Source organism: Alosa pseudoharengus, unplaced genomic scaffold (genome assembly GCF_046254945.1).
Source record: "Alosa pseudoharengus isolate Yale_2024_CS ecotype anadromous, Long Island Sound unplaced genomic scaffold, YU_APseudo_1.1 YU_APseudo_1.1_scf_21, whole genome shotgun sequence".
In the NCBI taxonomy this organism is placed as follows: domain Eukaryota; kingdom Metazoa; phylum Chordata; class Actinopteri; order Clupeiformes; family Clupeidae; genus Alosa; species Alosa pseudoharengus.
Window position 1 is genome coordinate 19,713,923 of NW_027468674.1, and position 21,691 is coordinate 19,735,613.

The window sequence follows — 21,691 nt, forward strand, 5'->3', positions numbered from 1 at the left end:
AAGAGAATTTGGCTCGAAAGCAGGCTGACCCGAAACATTTTATTGTTGCCGGCAGTAGCAATAAGGCTGATTGCAGACAGCTCAAGGCTGTAATTTAAGGTAAATCGTGTATGTGTGCGTGTGTAAGTCATTCTACCTCACATAACCCATACTGCAGTTTAAGTAATGCTTGTTCCTTGAGATTGACTGACTGTTTTTCTCTCTCTCTGTCTGTCTGTCTGTCTGTCTGTTTCTCTTTCTCCACAGACTCGGGCTGACCCCATTCCCATCTGCAGCTTCTGTCTGGGAACGAAGGAGACCAACCGGGACAAGCGGCCGGAGGACCTCCTGTCCTGTGCAGACTGTGGAAGCAGTGGTAAGCCTCCTCTGGATGCAAGGGGGAATGGCTGCTGGATTGTGGGCATTGTGCACGATTAGCACGCTAGCAGCCTTGTGGGACAAAGAGATGCTTGGATATGGTGCACCTGAATAGATCACTAAATAGATGTGCCTGAGAGATTCAGTGTCATCTTTCTTAAGTGTCACTCAGTCATATCCCATCTTCCTGCATTCACTCTCCCTCTGTCCTTTTCTCTCTCTCTCTCTCTCCTTTTTTGTTTTTCCTGTTATGATATCTACTGGGTACCCCACGTCGGACCCATTTGAACATGGTTGGATTTGAGGTTATTGTACGGCTGACGAGCAGCTCGCCTAATGGCGGCTCTGGCTACAAAACACCTTTTGCTTCTACAATGACAAACAGTGAGACAGTCCAAGGTTGCCGGCCGTGGTCAGTTTGTAGCACAAAGAGATCGTCCATTTGCTGAAGCGTGTTGGTGGCATTCTCTCTCTTCCTTTTTCTCCCCCCCCCCCCCCCATAACTGTTTCCTTTTTTTTTTGTTCCAGACCAAATTATCCACCTCACCATAAAATCACCTCTTTTAAAGGAGTCATTTGTGTGGAACAATTATTTTAAATGTCAGGAGGAATCGTTCCTCGCGGTGACATTTTTATTGCTCGTGATTTTGACTAAGTGGCGTTCGAGTTGGTTTTCATTAGAGCAGGGTGGTGTGTACTGTGTGTGTGTGTGTGTGTGTGCTAGAACACTGTAAAACAGCTGTGGTTGTGTTACCACTCAGAGCGAGAAGGTGTGTGTGTGTGGGTGAGTGGGTGTGTCTGAGGGAGCTGTTATATGATTTCCATTGCTCTTCCGCCATTATACAGTTTACATTGCTACCATTTGTGCCTCATTAAGATCAAATTATCCATGATTAGTCTCTCAAGTGTGTGATCATACTGTGGTTTCGACATGAGTTTGAATGCACCAGAGGGTTACGCTAGACTTTCTTTTGGACGGACAAAATGTCCGGTAATATTCCAGAATACTGGACATGCAGAAAATCAGCAGGACATATGCTTTAAACAACCTTAATTGCACATAGAAAAGGCACTAAGTGACATCTTTTTAGTTGCCCTGGACCCCCCCCCCCCTAAAATGGGAATGGTCCCAATAAATGACTTGAAACCATGCTTAATAAATTAGCAAACACAACTGCAACTCCTGCTTACTCACCACGCGATTTCATAGAATGAAAGCCTATTCCACTTCTTGTGCAAACTTGAAAGAAAAAACAAACATTTCATAGTTTTAAGTTGAAATTTAAGTTGTCGTGGTAGCATATTGTAGGCCTATATGTTGTGCAATATAAGCCTATTTAATGTTAGGCTATTTAATATTAATTCATTAATAAACGTAACATTTTCCACTATACGTTCTGTCTGTTTAGATTTTTTTTCTGCCTGACCACTACATGTGAAACCGGCTAATTACTAGCTGTAGCCGGCTAATGTAAACTGTGGAACATGCATACGTCTGTGTGTGCACGAGACCGAGAAGCACAGGGTTGGGGATGGAGGGAGGGATGGAGGGAGGGATGGGACTAGATCTCGTTGATTAGACTCCTGTTTAATATTTAACCTTTAGTTGGTGCATAGAGGAAGGGATATGACTTCCTCTGGGTCTGTGTTTCATGCTAGCAAGGCAAATTTATTTATACAGCAATTTTGTGCACAGTGGCAATTCCAGAAGTTTCTCAGTGAGAATGAAACGGCAGAGAGCAGAACGGTTGGAAAGAAGCAGAGCCATGCTGTACAACCACGAAAAAGCAAATAGTGATTTAAATGTTCAATCAACAAGAAGGAAAATTTGAGATGGAAGTTCTCAGTTTGATGTGTTGAAGTGTAACTAGCTGAAGTGTTACGACGAGAAAGCTCTGACAGGACTGCTGCAGTAGTGTACCATCAGATAATAATAGAAACCCACAGCGTGTCTGACAGGTTCTTGAGGCTAAGTTCATGCTAAATTGTTTGAGGCTAAGTGTATCAGGTTACATCTTTTCAGTGTTGCGGTGAACTGCAGTTACTAAGACACCCCCCCCACCCCCCTCTTTGTATCCTCAAAGGCCACCCTTCATGTCTGAAGTTCTCGCCTGAGCTGACGGCTAATGTGAAGGCCCTACGGTGGCAGTGTATCGAGTGCAAGACGTGCAGTTCATGTCGAATACAGGGCAAAAATGCGGTAAGTCGACACCTGTCTAGATGCTCCCCTGCTTTCCTCTCTTCCTGAAATGTCTCACGGTTTTTTTTTTTTTTTTGTTATGTTATGTGATGAAACAAGCCCTCTCGAGAGAATCCACATAGGGCTGTCTAAAAGATTGATACCTCAAACACATCTTTGTCTTTTATAGACTTCTACTACACGCCTTTATAAGTCCAGTGCATTCACTAGTGCTTGGCGCATTATGTTGCACAAACAACATTTGTTAACGGGCTGTTTTGAGCTTGTCATGTTGTTGTCGCATCGGGAGTTTTCCAGCTGTATGGAATGTAACAGTTGTCTCACAGCTTCTCTCTCAACACCTGTTCATTCAGGCTGCCTTATTGGAGCGATTCCTGCAAAGCCCTCTCTTTTTGAAACGGATATTCCCCACAGGACCCCTCTCTCTCTCTCACACACACGCACACAGGCACACACACACAACCCATAACCTTTCCCTGTTTCCTTTTTCAGGACGAGATGCTCTTTTGCGATTCCTGCGATCGGGGTTTCCACATGGAGTGCTGCGACCCTCCAATCTCTAGAATGCCAAAAGGTAAGGCGGCCGGAAAGCCCTCCCCCAACCCACGAACCTTACCTCACCCTTTCATTCCCCTCGACACTTCAGTGGCTTGCATCCCTGTCATCGGTTTAAACTCTTCCCCTTTATCTTTCGCCTCCCGGGCCTGTCAGTCACCAAGACGATTCAGTGATGTCTTATTAGATGTTTTTTGTGTGTGTGTGTGTGTGCATGTCGAATGATTCCTTTCCCCGCTTCACTCCCGCGGGACCTCCCACTATCTCCGGATTACAGCGCAGAGGCCCAGAGCGATGCTCACAATACCAATGTGTCATAAATGACGGATTCAGTAAATCCACACGCATTATGGGAACGATTCAGGCCTGTGTATTAGAGCTTTAGGGAGAGGGTGGAGGAATCGACTGGGTTTTCTTTCTTGTTTACATGTTTTTTTTGTTTTGTTGTTTTTTTTTTTTATAGATCTGTGTGCGTTCTATGCTTCCCTCACTTGTGGGTTTAGGAACGAACTTACTGTTGTCATTAACATAAACGTAGCCCAATACCAAACACAATGATTTAAGGCAAATTTGCTGGAGTGTCTGGATGTTTATCTCAATTGATCGAATCCTGTGTGTGTGTCCAGGAACGTGGGTCTGTCAGGTGTGCAGGCCGAGGGGAGGCAGCAGGATGCTACTGCACCGAAAAGCCGATCAGATCCGACGGCGGTACGCAAAGCCCGTAGGCCGGCCGCGGAAGAAATTCAAGCAAAGAATGTGAGTATGCTGCCAGCTATTAATGAAGCATGACTTCTGTAGAACAGACTTAAAAATGTCTTGTGAAACAAAACCTTTTGATTTCTTTTGAAATAAATGCCTCCTCAGTGAAAACTGGTGACTCAACACTAAGATAGTTGATATTGTAATGTTTGTGATGATGGGGTCATGGAGTGAATCCGCTGAAAGACAAAATGCTAATGTAGTATTTTGAAGTCAGTTTCATCAGAGCTTGTGAAGTTGATTCATGTAAGCAGGGTAGTGCCTCCAGGTGTTTCCTTAAATGACATCCTGTCTCCCCTTGCAGGTCTGTTACCGGGGGCGATGGCTCTGAGATTGCGCTGGCAGGAAGGGGGTCACCTGGTAGGGGTCAAAAGATCACCTTCTGTACCACACCCTCATCTGCTCATGCCGCATCCGTGAAGGACACCCGAGGCAGACCGGCCACTGTAGACGCCCGCTGGGCAGCCACTGGCTCCCGCGTCACCTCCCCTCCTCCCCCCTCCTCCTCCTCCTCCTCCTCCTCCTCTTCCTCCTCCGCCTCTACTTCCTTTTCCTCCTCTGCCTCCTCCACCGCCCCCCTCACTTCGTCTCCGTTCACGATCACCCAGACCACCACCACCTCCTCCTCCTCCTCCTCTTCCTCCTCCTCCCCCTCTTCCTCCACCTCTGCGGCTGCCACTGCTGCTGCTGGGCATGCCCCCCTGCACAAGAGACCCCGTGGCCTCATCGACGGCCTCACCAAGTTTTTCACTCCCTCCCCCCGGGGCCGGAGGTCGCGGGCCGACCTGGACGGTCCTGCGCACCACAGTCACGCGGGGCGACCGCGTAAGAGCGTCCCATCCTCCCACCCCCATCATAGCCCTTACTCTGAGTCCCTTCTCGAGTTCGGCGCTCTGTCGTCCCAAGCTGCGGCGGCGGCGGCGACGGCAGCAGACGGCACTGCTGCAGGGACGACTGGCTTCCCCGGCGCCCCCGAGTGCCAGAGCCCGACTCCATTGCTGCCCGCAGCTGCCGCCGCTGCCTCCCTTGCCCCCCGTCTCAGCCCCCCGGCCCCGCACCGGGCCCCCGGCTCCCCGCAGAGCTCGTCCAGCCAGTCGAGCGCCCCGTCTATGGGCAGCCTCTCGGGCAGCAGTCAGCTCAAGGGCCTGTTTGACGGACTCTCCCACATCTTCACCGCTCAGGGACAATCGCGCAAAAAGGGACTCCCGTGCTACGCCGAGCCCCGGCGCGCGCACCGTAAGGCCCAGACCAACTCTGTGTCCGCCCCCCACCCCCACCCCCACCCCCACTCCCAGAACCCCAACCCCCAGGCTCTAGGACCGAGGCCAAGCACCGTAAAGAGCAGACCTGCCTCCCACCCCTTGCCCCGCGGCCGGCCCTTTAAGGTGGTCAGCCATTTTCGACGTAGCGCCTTCCTGAAAAAACACCGTTTGCTAGGCAGGTTAAAATATAAAGTGTCCGCTCTGAAGGGGGGCCCCTCGCCGGCAAAGGGCAGCATGACCAGCGGACGAGTTAAACCCGAGAGCCTCGATGGTAAGCAACGGCCCGCCAAAAATCCCCACCCCACCCCCCACCTTCTCCCTCCTCCCCAGCTATACTGCCCAGAACTGCTGCGTGTCGTCCAGCAAAGAATAACAACATAACCCCTCTTCGGCTTGTCGCTGGCTTGCGCTCTCTCTCTCTCTCACTCACTCACTCACACACACGCGCTCGCTCGCTCGCTCTCATAACCCTCTCTGTGCTCAGTGTAGAGAAAACTACTTTTACTTGTTTTGTTTTTGTTATTCGCTTTTATCCGCTTTCATTTTACTTTTTTTACTTAACATGCAGCAGAATGTGTGTTTATGACTAATCCTCCACCTCTTGAATTTGATTTCTTGTTTCTTTTTTTTCCCTTTTGATCTTGACTCTTCGGACGTTCTTTTTCCGATGATCTGTTCTTTTTTTTCTTTTTTTTTTGGTTTCGTAGTGGCTGTAGAAAATCTGCCGCTCTCCTCCTCCTTCTCCTCCTCCTCCTCCTCCTTCTTCTTCTTCTTCTTTCTTCCTTTCTCTTCTCTGGAAATGCATGGCTCCCATACCTCCTTCTCACGCTGTGCTAGCCTGCTACATCAGCCCATCGCTAGCCCCATTGTCTAACCGCAAGCGCATCCCATAATAACCTGTGCTGCTGAGTCATAGCCATTACCCATCCTCCACATCCCATCCTCTAGCCTCACCACCTCAAAGCTCTCTGCTCATCCGCACCCCAGCTGCCTGCCTCGACGTTTCACAGGTTTAATGTGATTAACAGCCCCTAATTGGGCATCTAATGAGAGGGAATTGGCCCTGGCTTTCCGCTGTTAAGTGGAATGTCTAGGGGGCCACAACTCCCCCATCTCTGTGGGTTCTTAAGAGACCTGGTTCTCGCTGCTTTGTTTTTTTTTTTCTTCTTCCCTCCTCTAGGAGGAAGTAGTGGGCTTGTAGTGCTAATGTAATTTAAACTCTTAACTCTCCATCATGTATACACACACACACACACACACACAGAGACTCGCTTTTCATAAACCGAACGATGGCTTTCATGTAAATGCTTTCATCCCTATTTCCGTAGTATATTTGTTGTTTGAAAGCTTATCTCGTCTTCTAATGTGTGTTTACTTACTAAGAGGACATTGTATACACTTACTAATGCAGATATTTCTAAACATCATAATATTATTAACAACTTCTGATCTTAAGAACATCAGTGGCAGTTTGCACTTCACCGTGTCAGCACATTTTGAGCATCGCTGTCATTGAACAGAAGCTCTAGCTTTGTATACTTCCAAATGGAAATCCTTGTTATTTAAAGAATAACAAGTTATTTAAAGAATTAATTACAATCATTGCAAGTGTATTTTCCTTATAATTAATTGTATGATTTAATGAAAGGGGGTGGGATTAAACAAGTGTAAACTTCTTCCCACTCCTTTTCAAATATGTTAAGAAAAAAACATAACTTGTTTTGTTGCGGTCTTGTTGATGCATGTTTCTTGCATATTTGAAATAAATAATTGATCAATCGATCAATCAATCAAAGCCAATAAGGCACAAAAGGTCTCATACCTTCTGGATAAAATGTGTCTGAGCACCTGAAGTGATGGGACAGCACAGGATGCAAGGGGTGTATTTTGGATGTGTTGAGGAGTGGCTCCAGCACTGACCTGGTTCCTGTTGTGAAAACTGTGGCAGGTGCAGAGCGGAGCGCCCTCCGGAGGCCATGGCGAGAGCGGCAGCCGCAGCCACTGCCGCCGGTGGCCGTGGCCAGAGAGCACGTGACCGAGGAGGACGTGGAGATCTTCAGGCGGGTCCAGGAGATCTCCGCACAGGTGAGGCGCGGTGGCCGGACGCATGTGAACGGTGTGGGTGGTACAACGCTATCGGTCCGTAAATGTGAAGAGGAGCATTGGAAAACACAGACTTCAGAAAGTAAAAGTCCTACCACACATGTTTATTCCAATCTTTCACTAAACCATCTGATTCTAGTTTCTTTATAAATAAAACCAAAACCATAGTTGCTAACCTGTTAACAACTTTGTTGGTTGCAATGCAGTTTCCCATTGCCAACCAACTAAGTTGCTAACTTAGGGTAGGCGCCCCAGGTAGTGAAATCGCCTGTATTAAATCTACAGGTGGAACCAATATGTGGACTTTTTTTACTTTCTGAAGCTGGAGATTTCCTTCTCTGGTGAAGAGGGTAGTTTGGGCAGCAAACTGGCCCAGGGTCAACCATTACATTTTCCTTCCTGCTGGCTCGTCAGGTAGTGGAATTCGGTGGCTCATCCAAATTCTTCTGAGGGCACTGTGTCCCACTTCTTTGACCCACATGTTACAGTGAGAGAAAGTATGCATTGGTCGTTAGTGTTGGCAGTATTCAGCACTATGTGTCACCGTTTGGGATCACAAACAGTTTGGGCTCATTTATAAATTTCAGCTAGGTTGTTTCACACAAAGAGACCTTGTAACAGTTACTGTTGATGCTTATATGAGCTGTCTATTCCAAAAGTAACTGTTAGTCAATGTGTACTTGTAGAGTTTTTTATTTTCAAGAAATAGAAATATTAGTTTTGACAGTGTGTTTAGTTGGTAAAATAAAGCTCCTCTAATCCTACAAACTCTTATGACCTCTGCCCGGTAATTAAAGATATTTAATATGTACTTGATTTAATGGGGGAGTTTCTATGGATTTCTGCAAGAATATGAAAATTAAAAACCTTTTAATGCGGAGAAATAAATTAATTTCCATTGTGGAAGTGTGCTGCTGGCTGCGCTCCATTCACGCAGCGGCCTGCCAGTGCTCATGGGCCTGTTTTATGAGTGAATTATAAACCCGTGGAAGTATCTTTCCCATGGATCATTTGGAGATGCCATCTGTGGGCTTCCTGAGTCTCTTCCAGACTGATGTCTTTTTATTGCTGTGTCTGTGTGTGTGTGTCTACAGAGAACGGGAAGTATGAACAGCACCGACTCCTCAGGCCGTAGCCCCGCGGTCATCGAGTTTGGAAAGTACGACATTCAAACGTGGTACTCCTCACCTTATCCACCTGAATACTCCCGGTATGAACGTGTTTACGGCTCCGAATAATACACGCTCGTTCAGATCCTACTGAGAAGCGCTGTTTCTCATTGCTGTTTATAATATTTAATAATCGTTGCCTTAATAGCACTCAGCTGGTGTTGATCTCTGCTATTTTTGCACTCCTTTCCGGGGTTTGTTTTTGCATTCTTTGCAGGTTACACAAGCTCTACCTATGTGAGTTCTGCCTGAAGTACATGCGGAGCAAGAACATCCTGCAGCGGCACGTCAAGAAGTGCGTCTGGGTCCACCCGCCCGCCAATGAGATCTACCGCAAGGCTGACCTCTCAGTGTTCGAGGTCAGTTCGAGCTCCCGTCAGAACAAGACCATCTTTCATCTCTCTCTATCGAGCTCTCTCTCTCTCTCTCTCTCTCTCTCTCTCTCTCTCTCTCTCTCTCTCTCTCTCTCTCTCTCTTTTTCTCTCTCTCTCTCTCTCTCTCTCTCTCTCTCTCTCTCTCTCTCCCTCCCACTCTTTTTTTTTTCTTTCTTTCTTTCTTGCTTTCTTCCTTTTTCTCTTTCTTCTTTCTCTCTTCTTATAAGGGACTCGGCAGAGGGCCCTCTCCGTTTGCCCAGAATATGGCTGGGATCACTTTCTCTGGTTGCTGTGTGTTTAGATATGAATCTTTCCCATTTTTATATGGTTATTTTTTTTTTCCTGATCTTTTTTCCCCCCTCTTTTATTCATTTTTTCCTCCTGACCAGGTTGATGGCAACGTGAGCAAGATCTATTGCCAAAACCTCTGCCTGCTCGCCAAGCTTTTCCTGGACCACAAGACGCTATATTACGATGTGGAGCCTTTTCTCTTCTACGTTCTCACAAAAAATGATGAAAAAGGCTGTCATCTCGTTGGCTATTTCTCAAAGGTACGAGCGTAGAACACCACCCCCACACATACATACACACACACACACACATGCACGCACACATACACACACATACGCACACCCGCACAAGTCAGTGGAAAGATAGCTGATGTTAATAAATTGTGCGGCGAGGGTTTTATGAAGTTGTTGGATGGTATTGGTCTTTGATATCTGCAATCTTGGCGCGTGGCACTGAGACTTCCCGGCACTTTCTGCTGCATGATTAAACTGTGTCTTCTCGCGGTCCGTGCCATTGTAAACTTTTCACCGATTAAAATCAAAACAAATGTGAGGGATATGTCATCTGTGAGTGCTCGTGTGTCTGCCTGCCTGTGTGTCTGCCTGCCTGCCTGACAATCTGTCCTTCTCTTCACACAAGAGAAACATAGTGTGTGTGTGTGTCTGTGTGTGTGCACGAGACAAGGACGGTGGCAGGTGCAATATATTGCCAGCTTCAGCAGAGCTTTGACACTCTTGATCTGTTTCTCCTTCCCACAGGAAAAGCTTTGCCAGCAGAAGTACAATGTCTCCTGCATAATGATCATGCCCCAGTACCAAAGGCAGGGCTTCGGCCGCTTCCTCATTGATTTCAGTAAGTTGCTTAATGCCTTTGAGAACTTGATATCGTCCTCCCACCTCCCACCCAGCCTGCGCACCCCCCCCACCCCCCCCCCACCCCCTTCATGCTTTTAGTGCGGTCACACGATTTATTAAAGGCCCTTTAAATCTCTTCTGTGGTTGGGTGATTAAACGCGTTAAGCCAATGACATGCGCCTTCCTTGTTTTTCACACGGAACGCAGATGTCGAGCGCATGCAAATGTGGTTAATTGTTGAAGGCCATTGTTTCCGCATCGCATACTGGGCGGGTTCCCCGGGTTCTAATTGTCCAGGATTTCTTTTCTCCGCCGTGTCATTCCGCACCATTGAGGGGAAGAATGGAACCACAGAATGCAGTCGTGATGACACAAGCTTTTTTTTGTGTTTCTTGGTTATTTCTTGATGTCTTTTGTTAGCTGTGGCACTGTACTTCTCCTGAGAGAGTGCGTGCGTGCTGTGTGCTTGCGTGTGTGTACTTTTTGGAGATGTAATGAAACATCAGGCATTTGGGCCTGTTCAGAGACGCACAGAAGGAAGCCCCCTCTCCACCATGGAGAGATGCAGAAAGAAGAAGAAAACAAATCTTAAAAAGGAGTGAGGGATCATCAGAGATATTGAAAGGCAGAGATTAGCGGAGATGAGCACTGAGAGTGGGAGCTTGAGGAGGGGGGACCACAGCGGCGGCCAGTGAAGTTGAGCTCTCTGGATTACGCCGCTCTCATCGGACTGTGGTGGGTGGAAGCCGCTTGTTGTCGTCTTCTAGTTCGGCTTTGCCCGCGCGTGTACTTGTAGGCAGCAAGTAGCTCTGCTATACGAGTGGCACACGGTGGCTTACCTTCATGGAGAAGTGTCAATGGGACTAGAGTCGCTGTTCTGTGGGTGTGGGTGTGTGTGTGAGTACTACTGACGAAGAATTTGAATGTTCTGTTAAACATTCGACATTTGAACATGCTTTGTCGTGTGCAGTGTGACCTTGGTAGTGTCGTGCTTCGCCCTGCTGAGCAGAAACCCACCAGGTTGCTGCTACACAATTACGGCTGATTTATTTGTACATATAAAGCTAATGATTTAGTCCGTGATTACACATCAAAGATGACCCAGAGCGATATCTCTCTCTCTCGCTCTCTCTCTCACTCTCTCTCTCTCTCTCTCGCTCTCTCGATCGCTCTTTCGCTCTCTTTGCATGGATGATCCCCTGTGTGGTTTGTTCCTCTCTGCCGATTGAGTAAACAGCGGCCTAATTACAGAAGAGAGAGAGTAAAAAAAAAAAGGACGCTTGGGCTGTTTGGCGGCTTTTGTTTTGATTAGATTCGCTTGCGTGGTTTCCTCTCACTCAGTTTTTCGAGCGCTGCCACCACTGCACATTTAAAAGATGTTTAATTAATTTCACACTGCCGGTAATGGATGACCCTTGACTGGCCTGAGAGGAGACAAATTACTGATCGCTTCTCCTGTTTATTATTATTATTATTATTATTATTATTATTATTATTATTATTATTATTATTAACATGTGGGCACTGCAACTCATTATCTCAGAGGCACAGACTCTTCAGAGCGATGCCGTCCAGCTGTTTCGCTGTTTATCCCACAGCTTCTCTTTCTTTTTTTCTATCGCTCCCTTCCTCTTGCCCCCCCCCACACACATACACTCCGTTGCCCTTGCCAGTATGTATCATACCATCCGACAGAGGCTGAAGGAGAGGGAACAGATTACCTCTTATCCTCACCCCCCCCCCCCTCCCCCGCCCAGAACCACCCTTTGAAGGTGAAAATGGAATGCTTTCAGGAGGCTGATTCATGTCACTCTGCGTACAAATGTGTTTCTTTTTTCAAATATATTTTTCCTTGTAGAGGATTTCTTAATGCATTGTAAAAAATGGCAGACTTAGTCTGCTTACACTATGTGTGTACATATATTCATGATTTGGTCCTATCTTTCTCCCCCTCCCTTTCTATCTCTCCATTCACCTTGCTCTTATCCATTCACCTTTCTTTCTTTCTTTCTGTCTTTCTTTCTTTCCTTCCATCTATCTCTCACTCCTCCTCATCCTCCTTCTCGTCCAGGTTACCTTCTCTCACGGTGGGAAGGACAGGCAGGCTCCCCGGAGAAGCCGCTATCAGATCTGGGCCGCCTGTCCTACGTGGCCTACTGGCGCAGCGTGCTGCTGGAGCAGCTGGCCGCGTTGGCTGACCGATGCCTCAGCGTCAAGGGCCTGAGTCGCGCCACGGGCATGTGCCCGCACGACATTGCCGCCACGCTACAGCAGCTCAACATGATCGACAAGCGCCACGGCAGGTGTGTGTGTGTGTGTGTGTAGGAGGGTCGGCTCACCGGGTCGGGCAAGTCTATCAGCAATCTTATCCGCTAGCAAAGAAGTGTCGTGACCCAGACAAGAAAGACGAATGTTTTTCTGTAGGAATGTGTTGAATGCATTCCCTTCAACCCTCCATTGCCCTTATACAAACACCACCATATATACTTTGGATTGCACCTAAAAGAGGGAAAGGAATATTGTGTATTGCAAATGGTGATGGCTGAGAGATGTGTTGCTGTTGTACAGTTGAATTGTAGCCATTGAGGAGATGAAACCTTATGATCCGATTTGTCCAGGTTTGTGATTGTACGGCGAGATGACCTAATCCATGAACACATGGAGCGACTGAGAGCTTGCCCACGGGTCAATGAGGTCGACCCCACCTACCTGCGTTGGTCGCCCACGGTTACAGTGAACGCTGTGCTGTCAGAGGAAGAACGCGAGGCAGAGATGGATGTACGTATGAAACAGACAAACACGAACACACACACACACACACCCTGTGAAGTATGTGTATAGCATGTATTACCCAGGAATAAAAAAAACACAGAGACACAGAGTCTTTTGTAATTACACACACAGGAACAGGCCTGCTCAACTCCAAAAAATAAAATCCCTCTTTGGTTGCGAGTTAGAAAAAGACAACATTGAAAACTGCTACATGTAGCTCTCGATTAGTCTTTACTGCACTATGTCTTAAACGTATGTGTTTCGGCCGTAGGCCATCATCACACAGAGTAATCACACATCCCACCCCCCCCTCTCACACACACACACACACAAACACACTCACATTTTGATGTCTTCGTGTGCGCACTTGGTCTTAACCCACAAAACACTCCTGAGTCACCTCACAAAACGCTTCATGAGACCAACCGCAGCACCGACATCAAAGTACTTCCTTACGTTCGAAAACGCCTGCAAACGGAGCCACATGCCGCCGCCACGTTGCCCGTTTTTATAGACTCTCTTGCCTCATTACCTTTATGAGCGTGCGTACAACATTCCCTGCTAATTGCATTTATCCTCATATTAAACACCACGCGTCAACACCTGCTTTTAAATCACAACGTCCTGAAAAAACGAATCCTTTTTGCATAGAGCACGGCTATTATGGAATTTTTGTTTTTTCTTCCCACTTGTTTTGTCGTTGATGCAAAGTGTTGTTTAGTTTGATTAGTTTGAGACCATTAGAGGTTTAGGCGTGTGGCGCTGTCGGTAAATGTCTAATGATGTGCAAAATTGCTCGCATCCGCTCGCGCATCATAATTAGTCCTAAATCTTCCATGAAACACGATCTTCCCATGGTTGTTTAACACGACTCCTTCGCTATGACAAGCATCTAATCAAGACTCGGCAATCTCCCCTGGTTAGGGGAAACATTTATTAAAAAGGCTCATCTGAATATTTATGCATGTAGGAATCATTACCACACACATATACACACACACACACGCCTCTCTCTCTCTCTCTCTCTCTCTCTCTCTCTCTCTCTCTCTCTCTCTCTCTCTCTCTCTCTCTCTCTCTCTCTCTCTCTCTTGCACTCTCTCAAAGGGATTTGCTCATCGAGTTCTTTTTCCCAACATTTGCTCTCCGTCTCTTGATCTCCCCCCCCCTCTCTCTCTCGCTAACAGGCGGAGCGGCTGACTGCTCGAGCCAGCTGCTGGGAGAAGGAGGAGAGGGACGTCTTCGGCGGCCACAGCCATGTCGGCCGCCGGCCTCTGGCCAAAGTGCGCTGCAAAAACCCACACCGGTCCTCCGCTCACCGCTCGTCCACACACGACAGCGAGGATGACGACAGTGACGATTACGAGGATGAAGACGACGACGATGATGATGACGATGAGGTGGAGGAGGATGAAGAGTATGATAGTTCTCCACCCATCCTTACCAAGGCGCAGGCCATGTTTGGGGGCAAGAGGAAGGTGAGGCTCCATCGAAGCTCTAAATATTCTAAAGAGTCTGAATTTAAGGGATCTAAGCTTGGGTGAGACCGTTTTCTCAGGCACGGACAAGCAAGTTTCTGCTGGAGAATTTAACATTTAGCATGTTAAGCGCAAGTGGACACAATGTACTTTTAAGAAAGCCCAGGTGTAATTTCAGTAGAGCAAACTAACATGTCCGGATGCCTTAGCATAACAAGACCGATGTAATGTAAGCTTTTTACACTAATGATTGTTTTGTGAGCAATCACTGTAAATGGGTCAATTTACACTCTATTTCGTTGTCAATTTCCATTTGTCACAGTTTAGAGCTGCTATTATTGTTGATGTGAAATTGACCTCAAAGCCTTAAGTAGAAAATCCATTTGACTCGAGGCTTGAGGAGGTTAAATGGATATACTTATTTAACTGATGCTTTAACCAGTAAATGGTCTTTTCATGGCATGTTTTTATTTAAACGTGTCTTTGTGGTAGCCATCATCGCTGTTTGCGCTTCTCTGTTAGCTGAGATTTTGCTTGACTGCGTTAAGCAAATAGCAGTCACCTCTCTTTACCCTCCAATTTTGGGCTCCTGCAGCCGCTCCCTCCTCCAAGCTTCCCGGTAGCCTTAAATCAACACTGTTGGTCTTCTGCATTTATTAATGGCATTCAGTCTGCGCTAGACCAAATATTTGTGTGTGTGTGTGTGTGTGCGCGTGTGTGTGTGCGCGTGTGTGTGTGCGCGTGTGTGTGCACGCGCGTGTGTGTTTGCGTGCGCGTGTTTGCGTGCGCGTGTGTATGCGTGTGCGTGTGTATGCGCGTGTGTGTGTGCGCGTGTGTGTGTGTGTGCGCGTGTGTGTGTGTGCGCGCGTGTGTGTGTGTGTGTGCGCGTGTGTGTGTGTGTGCGCGTGTGTGTGTGTGCGCGTGTGTGTGTGTGTGTGTGTGTGTGTGTGTGTGTGTGCGGGCGCATGTGTGTGTATGTGATGTATTTTGACTTGAGAGTTTACATCTCCTTCAGAGTAGTCACAACAGTTTTGTCTGGGAACTGGAACACTGCCATCTAGTGCCTGTGGCGGTATAGCATGTTGTGATGGTGATGTTCCTTTAGCAAGTGATTGTTTCCTTTAAGGTTATGCACCGTATATTGTTGTCGTCGTGTATTGTTTTGAAAAGATTATAGAAGTGTAACTGCAAAAATAAGCAAAAGCATTTCATGTGTTTAGTCAAACTCATGATGAGAGTGTGTGTGTGTGTTGTGAGAGCAGCTCGAACGGCTTGCGGTTTTGGTTGTGCTTCATGGCTCATTTGTGGCTTTCAAAAAGGAGGCAGGAGTCTGCTGAGAGGAAGAGTTGCCCAAGCACTGTGGTTAGCTTCAAGCGCTTTTGCTATTTTTCTGTGTATCCTTCGTCTTTTTTTTTTTCAACTTCTCTGACTTTTCAAGAGTTTTAGGGCTTGGTAATGAGGCCACAGCTTGAACCCTCAATTTGAACTCTCGCTAAGTATCATTTTTGGGGTTTTCTAAAGCTTTTCACAGAGAGAGCTAAGGGTACAATTACAGTGTCATGTTTGCTTGTCACTCTGCTAAGCAACAGCTCACCGATTCATACAATTTTAATTTTTTTAATTTTTTTCAGAAACCCATTGCCCTCAAGAAGAAGCGTGGCCGCAAGCGCAAACGCATCAACAGCAGCGTCACCACGGAGACCATCTCCGAGACGACGGAGGTCCTGAACGAGCCCTTCGAGAACTCAGAGGACGAGAGGCCCATGCCGCTCTTGGAGCGCTCGGCGCGGTTAGGAGACATGAGCGAAGAAGAGGAGGAGGAGGAGGAGGAGGTGAAGCTACACCGCAGAGACGAAGAGATGGAGACTCTCATCGTACGTCCGGCCAAGAGACGCAGGGGTCGGCCGAGGCTGGTGAAGAGTGAGGAGCGCGACAATCGGAATGAAGGCAATTTGACCTTCTTTTTTTTCCATGTTCTGAAATATTATACTGAGGCTTGTTCTTTTCCTTTCTTTCGCCCTGCTGACTGAGCCAAAATTGCTAAGCCCTCACAGCAGACTTCCATTGTCTGACAGTAATAGGGTTCTGGTTCATTTCGAGTACGCTCTTTCTCCTGTGTCACAATAGGGGTTTTACAGTGGGAGAGTAAAAAAAAAGAAGAAGATGGGCAAACCATAATTGAATATCCTGTCGGCCATTTTCCTGGAAGAAAGACTTGTTAGAATGACTTTTGTGTAAACTTGAAGACTAAGGCTTAAAGTTCGGAATTTTGCATGCAAGCCATGGGGCCGCAATATAGCCATGTCTGAGTGAATTAACGAGGGCTGTCTTCTCTCATTCTTTCTTGCAGGTTCTGATGTCCCAAAGAAAGTGGGGAACCCCCGCCCGGTCAAGCGCAAGAAGGGCTGGCCGAAAGGCGTCAAGCGTGGCCCCCCGAAGTGGCGGCTGAAGAAGGAGTGTAAGATGGGCTTCAAGCTCAACCTCTACACCCCACCTGAGACGCCCCTGGAGGCGGACCACCACATCCCCGCTGAGGACCCCCGGGTTGGGGGTGGAGTCGCTGGGGGCCATGAGCTGCTGGAGCCCCCGACCATCACCGAGGAGGCCAGCGAGACCGGCATGGGCCCGGGGTCAGTGGAGACGGACACGGAGGCGGGCAGGGTCCGCTCGGAGCCCCAGAGCCCGGACCGGCCCCTTGTCAGTCAGCCAGGATCACCGGAGGAATCGCCGGACCAGGAGGACGAGCTCCAGCAGTCTGTGGCTTCACCAGACCAAGAGCAGGAGGATGAAGAGAATGACGTGGAGGACGATGATGAGGAAGAGGAGGATGATGAAGATGACGAAGAAGAGGAGGAGGAGGAGGAGGAGGTGGTGGCAGAACGGATAGATGTGTCCGCCCGGGTTACAGCAGAGCGAGGAGTAGAGGAGGAGGAGGAGGAGGAAGAGGATGATCGTGAGGAGGAGGATAATGAGGAAGAGGAAGAAGAGCAGCAGCCCAGTCGTGTGGAGGAGCAGGATCGGGACGCCGATGACGAAGACGACAGTCACAACGACTCCGCTTTGGTGGAGAAAGAACAGGTGCCGGCCGAGGAGAGCAGTCCGAAGGAGTCCGCAGACTACGCTAAAGATTTTTTAGCTCCCAGCGAGCAGAGCAGCCCAGTCCCTCCTCCCGAGGAACCAGTCGTTCCCACCAGCACGGCAGCCTCCCCCTGCAGCAGTCCTGGTATTCCAGAGCCAGATGAGCCAGCAATATCCAACTTTGAGCCACCTGCGGAATCTGAACCAGATGACGAAGAAGAGGAGGAGGAGGAGGAGGAAGAGTTGGCGAGCCAGCCAGGTTGTAATGCACCTCAGCTTGAGGAACTCGAGCGGCCCCCGCCTAGTCCCCCGATGCAGGAGAATCCCCCCTCCGTCTGCCCGGAGACAGACTCGGAGACGGCGCAGGCGGTGCAGTCACTGACCCAGGAGGCCGAGCGTCAGGAGGAGAGCGGATTGTACGCCGACTGCGTGGAGACCCGGGAAGCCTGCCACACGCTGCAGACGTATGCGCAGCTGGAGCGCAGCGGAGGTGGTGGCGGCGGCGGCAGCCCTGCACCTGCCTCGGCTCACGCCGCGGCACTGGACGACTACTCGCAGTCGGAGCGTGGCAGCCCCATGTCCTCCGTCCCTTCCTCCCACCCCAGCCAATCGGTGCGCTCCGCTAGCAGCCCTGCCATCACCATCCTGGAAACTGCCAGCTACACCCAGATAAGTCCCGAGCAACAGGGAGGTGGAGGCGGCAACGCTGGTGGTGGTACCATATCCGTCCCCTCCCTGGCTATGGAAACTAGCCCCATGATGGACCTGCCGTCGGTGTCGGACCACTCGCAGCAGGTGGTGGACAGCGGCTTCAGCGACTTGGGCAGCATCGAGAGCACCACGGAGAACTACGAGAACCCCAGCAGTTACGACTCGTCGCTGGGCGGAGGAGCAGGGGCCGCGGGAGGAGGAGGCGGCCCAACGTCCGGTCCGGGAGGCCCGAACCAGAGCAGCTGCTCGTACGGTGGCCTGGGGCCTAACGGTAGCTGTGCAGTGAGCCAGCAGATGGCTGGCCTCATGCAGCAGCAGCAGCAGCCCGGCAGCACCCTGAGCTCGCCACAGCACTGCATCAGCAGCGTGAAGTCGCCGCAGGGCTGCGTGGTGGTGGTGGAGCGGCCGCCCAGTAACAGCCAGCACGGCCCGCACCACGCCGGACACCCCCAGCACGCTGGGCAACATCCGCAGCACGGCCACGGGGGCCCGCACGGGCCACACGGACTGCTCGGGCACGCGCACCCGCTCGGCCAGCACACTTCGCACAGTCACCTTAGCCAACATGGACAGCTCCACCCGTCGCACCCGCACCACCCACAACACGTGGTTCACAACCCACATGCCCCACATCCGCACCCGTCTCAGACCCAACACGGCCAACATGGCTCCCACGGTCAGCACCCCCAGCTTGTCCAGCATGGTCAGCACGGTCCACAGCAACAGCAACAGCAGCAGCAGCAGCAGCAAGTGCTCCATGCTCCACACCCGACGCAGACCCAGCACGGTGGGGTGCACGGACAGCAACACATGCCGACGCGGGGGGCGGCTCAACACGGTCAGCTCGCTCACCACCACCACCACCACCACACTCACGGGTCGCCCCAGACTCCGCACCGGCAGCACGCCGCAGCCGCCGCCGCTCTGAGCCAGCACGCTCAGCAGCACTCCTCCGCCCAGCACGCGGCGGCGGCGGCAGCAGCAGCCGCCCACGCCCAACGTGCCCAACACGGCCCCGTGCTTAGCCACGGGCACGTGCACGGGCACAGCCACGGCCAGCACGGTCTCCATCACCACCCCCAGCAGCAGTGCGGCCTGTCCTCCAACTTCTCCAGCCCCATGCAGCTGGCCGAGATGTCCGGGGACTCCGGGGGCCCCCACCCGACTCGCCCCAGCCTGAGCCTGTACGAGCGCATGGCCGCGCCCGGCGAGTACAGCGCCCCCTATGGACAGCCGTCGGCCACGTTCAGCCTGGCCAAGCTGCAGCAGCTCACGAACACGTTGATGGAGCACCCGTTCAGCCACACCACGGCGCCTCCGCACCCCATCGGCTCCTATGCAAGCAGCGGCCCCACGCTCTCCTCGCAGCTCGGGCACGGTCACGGGCACGGCGCTCCCCCGAGTAGCGGCGGGCCCCCACAGCCCCAGGCGCCCCCCACGCCCAACCTCACCCCGCCTCCCATAATGCTCCAGCGAAACATGGCCGCCGCTGCTGCAGCGGCAGCTGGCATGGGCCTTCCGTCGTCGCAGAGGATCCAGACGCAGGTGGGCGGCGGGGGCAGCAGTGGTGGTAGCGGTGGCGCTTCTGCATCCTCCTCTGCCAAGAGTCACGCAAGCGCCCGGTCAAAGTCTACCCCGTTGGCACACCCCCCTCACCCGGCTTCGCACCACCATGCACCCCCCCACGCTCATGCCCACGCGCACGCCCACACTCACCCCCATGCCCACCCCCATCACCACCACCAGCAGCAGCAGCAGGTGTCTGTGCCCATGCAGGCGCCTAGCGGTACCCTGACGGCCATGCCGCGGCACGTCAACATGGGCATGAACATTGCCGCCTACAACTCCATGAACTCCATGAACGTGTCGACGCTCAACGGCATGAACAGCTACCGCGTGAGCCAGCCCATGATGAACAGCGGTTACCACAGCAACCACGCCTACATGAACCAGTCGCCGCAGTACCCTATGCAGATGGGCATGATGGGTGGTCAGCCCTACCCGCAGCAGACAATGCAGGCCCCGCCGCCGCCACATGGCAACGTGATGTACTCTGCCGCGGCGGCCGCTGCCGGTCACCACGGTTACATGACCACGGGCATAGCCAAACAGTCTCTCAAAGGATCTTTCATGAGGCGGTAGCTGAAGCCTACTCACACACACACACACACACACACACACACATGCAGAGACAGACATACAGACACACACACGTCCATATGGTCTTGAGATGCACTGCTTTTGCCTTTCTGTTTGTCTCTTTGAGTCGTTACCCGTTGAAGTTACTGAAAAACCAGCACTTGGCAGGAATGCAAAAATTTCAAATCAACAGTAAATAAATAAATAAAAAAAAATTAAGATTAAACAGAGAAAGTTATTTTTGACATTAGAAAAGCATTTGTGCTATTATTTCTTTCTTCTGAAAAGAAATTGGAAGCCTTACTTAATAAAAAGCTAATAATGGTAATAAAAAAAAAAAAAATTAATAGCCTTCTGGGGGGGGATTGGGACTTGAGGGGGCTGGTGTTGGCCAGTTTCGACCCCCGTCCCATCCCCTCAGGGGCAAAACCGTCTCATAGCAGCTTCCTAGAAGCCATGAAATGTGCCTGCTGCGGACGGAGCGATCGGACATCATGGCCTTTTCCAGCCGACCTGTCAAACAGTGCTGAAAAGTCCGTTTGTACCATAATCTTTTTGCCTTTGTACATTTAAATTATTCAGACTTATTTTGCAAAGTGACGATTAGCATGCTACAGAGTCTATGTTAGTGACAGTGCATTCAAAGTAGTACTGTACGAGTGTCGTGCTTAATAGCAAGCCATTTTTAAAATGTTGGGCCTTCACGAGGTTTCCCTGGTCCGGGGAAAGAAGATGACAAATTATATTTTGTTAATTCTGATACTGTACAAAAAAGAAAATGCCCCTGTAAACTTGGTCCTTGTTTTTTTGTTTTGTTTTCGTTCTTGCTTTTTTTTGTGTTTGAAAGGTTTTATTGATATGTACTGTATGTATAATTCTGAACTCTTTTTGTAACAAATTTCTTCACGGCAGCTTTCTGTTTTATAATGCAGACTGATGTGTCAGAGTAATAAAAAACACATATATTTCAGAGTTTGTACCCAGTTCAATTCCAAAACATTTCGAAATGTAGACAGATCTCACGAAACGAAAGTAAATGAATATAATATAGAGACCTAATTTAGTCCAAAGTTGATATTTTACAAAAAAATGCCTTGGAATTTACACTTTCATTCCATGTGTAGATTTGTTTTCTATCTTTATAAAATAATGTTGGATTTCTATTTTACATAAATGTGGTGTAGAGCCTGTGAATAGACCAAACGGAAGCTAACAGACAACTGCATGTAAAAAGCGACTTGTATTTGTGTTGTTTAGATCACTCTTTTTGTAGCCTTTGTACCAATACAGAGTGACTGGTACCATGGCAACGGAGGCAGAGGGTCGGGGTGGGCAATCCTGGTTATATGTACAGATAACGACGCAACGACAAGTCATGTATTTATGAGTTATCACTTAGTCAGTCGAATAAAAAGCAAAATGCTGTACATTTTAGCGTAAAATAAATTATGATCAACCATGCACTTCCCCTTCTCTTCTGTTTTTCCATTCTCTTCTTCCCTTCTATAGATTTGGTGGTATATGTGTGCTGCCTGAGCTTTTTGATTAGCTCATATGGTTAATGGATTTGTATCATCTCACATGGAGTCCAG

At 49.6% G+C, this 21,691-nt stretch overlaps 1 protein-coding gene across 5 annotated transcripts in view; it reads left to right on the plus strand.

The window, feature by feature from the left end:
- LOC143137774 (histone acetyltransferase KAT6B-like) overlaps positions 1 to 21,560 on the plus strand; it is a 31,337-nt gene extending 9,777 nt beyond the window's left edge. For 4 of the 5 annotated variants that reach the window (XM_076298084.1, XM_076298086.1, XM_076298085.1 and 1 more), the window contains 15 exons: positions 247 to 355; positions 2,442 to 2,557; positions 3,050 to 3,131; positions 3,739 to 3,868; positions 4,176 to 5,404; positions 7,082 to 7,218; positions 8,331 to 8,446; positions 8,623 to 8,764; positions 9,169 to 9,330; positions 9,829 to 9,922; positions 11,996 to 12,227; positions 12,543 to 12,702; positions 13,881 to 14,171; positions 15,803 to 16,118; positions 16,522 to 21,560. In XM_076298084.1, the coding sequence (XP_076154199.1) occupies positions 247 to 355; positions 2,442 to 2,557; positions 3,050 to 3,131; positions 3,739 to 3,868; positions 4,176 to 5,404; positions 7,082 to 7,218; positions 8,331 to 8,446; positions 8,623 to 8,764; positions 9,169 to 9,330; positions 9,829 to 9,922; positions 11,996 to 12,227; positions 12,543 to 12,702; positions 13,881 to 14,171; positions 15,803 to 16,118; positions 16,522 to 20,102 (6,897 nt within the window). In that variant the 3' untranslated portion in view covers positions 20,103 to 21,560. The remainder of the gene's footprint in view (positions 1 to 246; positions 356 to 2,441; positions 2,558 to 3,049; positions 3,132 to 3,738; positions 3,869 to 4,175; positions 5,405 to 7,081; positions 7,219 to 8,330; positions 8,447 to 8,622; positions 8,765 to 9,168; positions 9,331 to 9,828; positions 9,923 to 11,995; positions 12,228 to 12,542; positions 12,703 to 13,880; positions 14,172 to 15,802; positions 16,119 to 16,521) is intronic. The other variant, XM_076298087.1, reaches the window with a different exon arrangement.
- Positions 21,561 to 21,691: the final 131 nt, after the last annotated feature.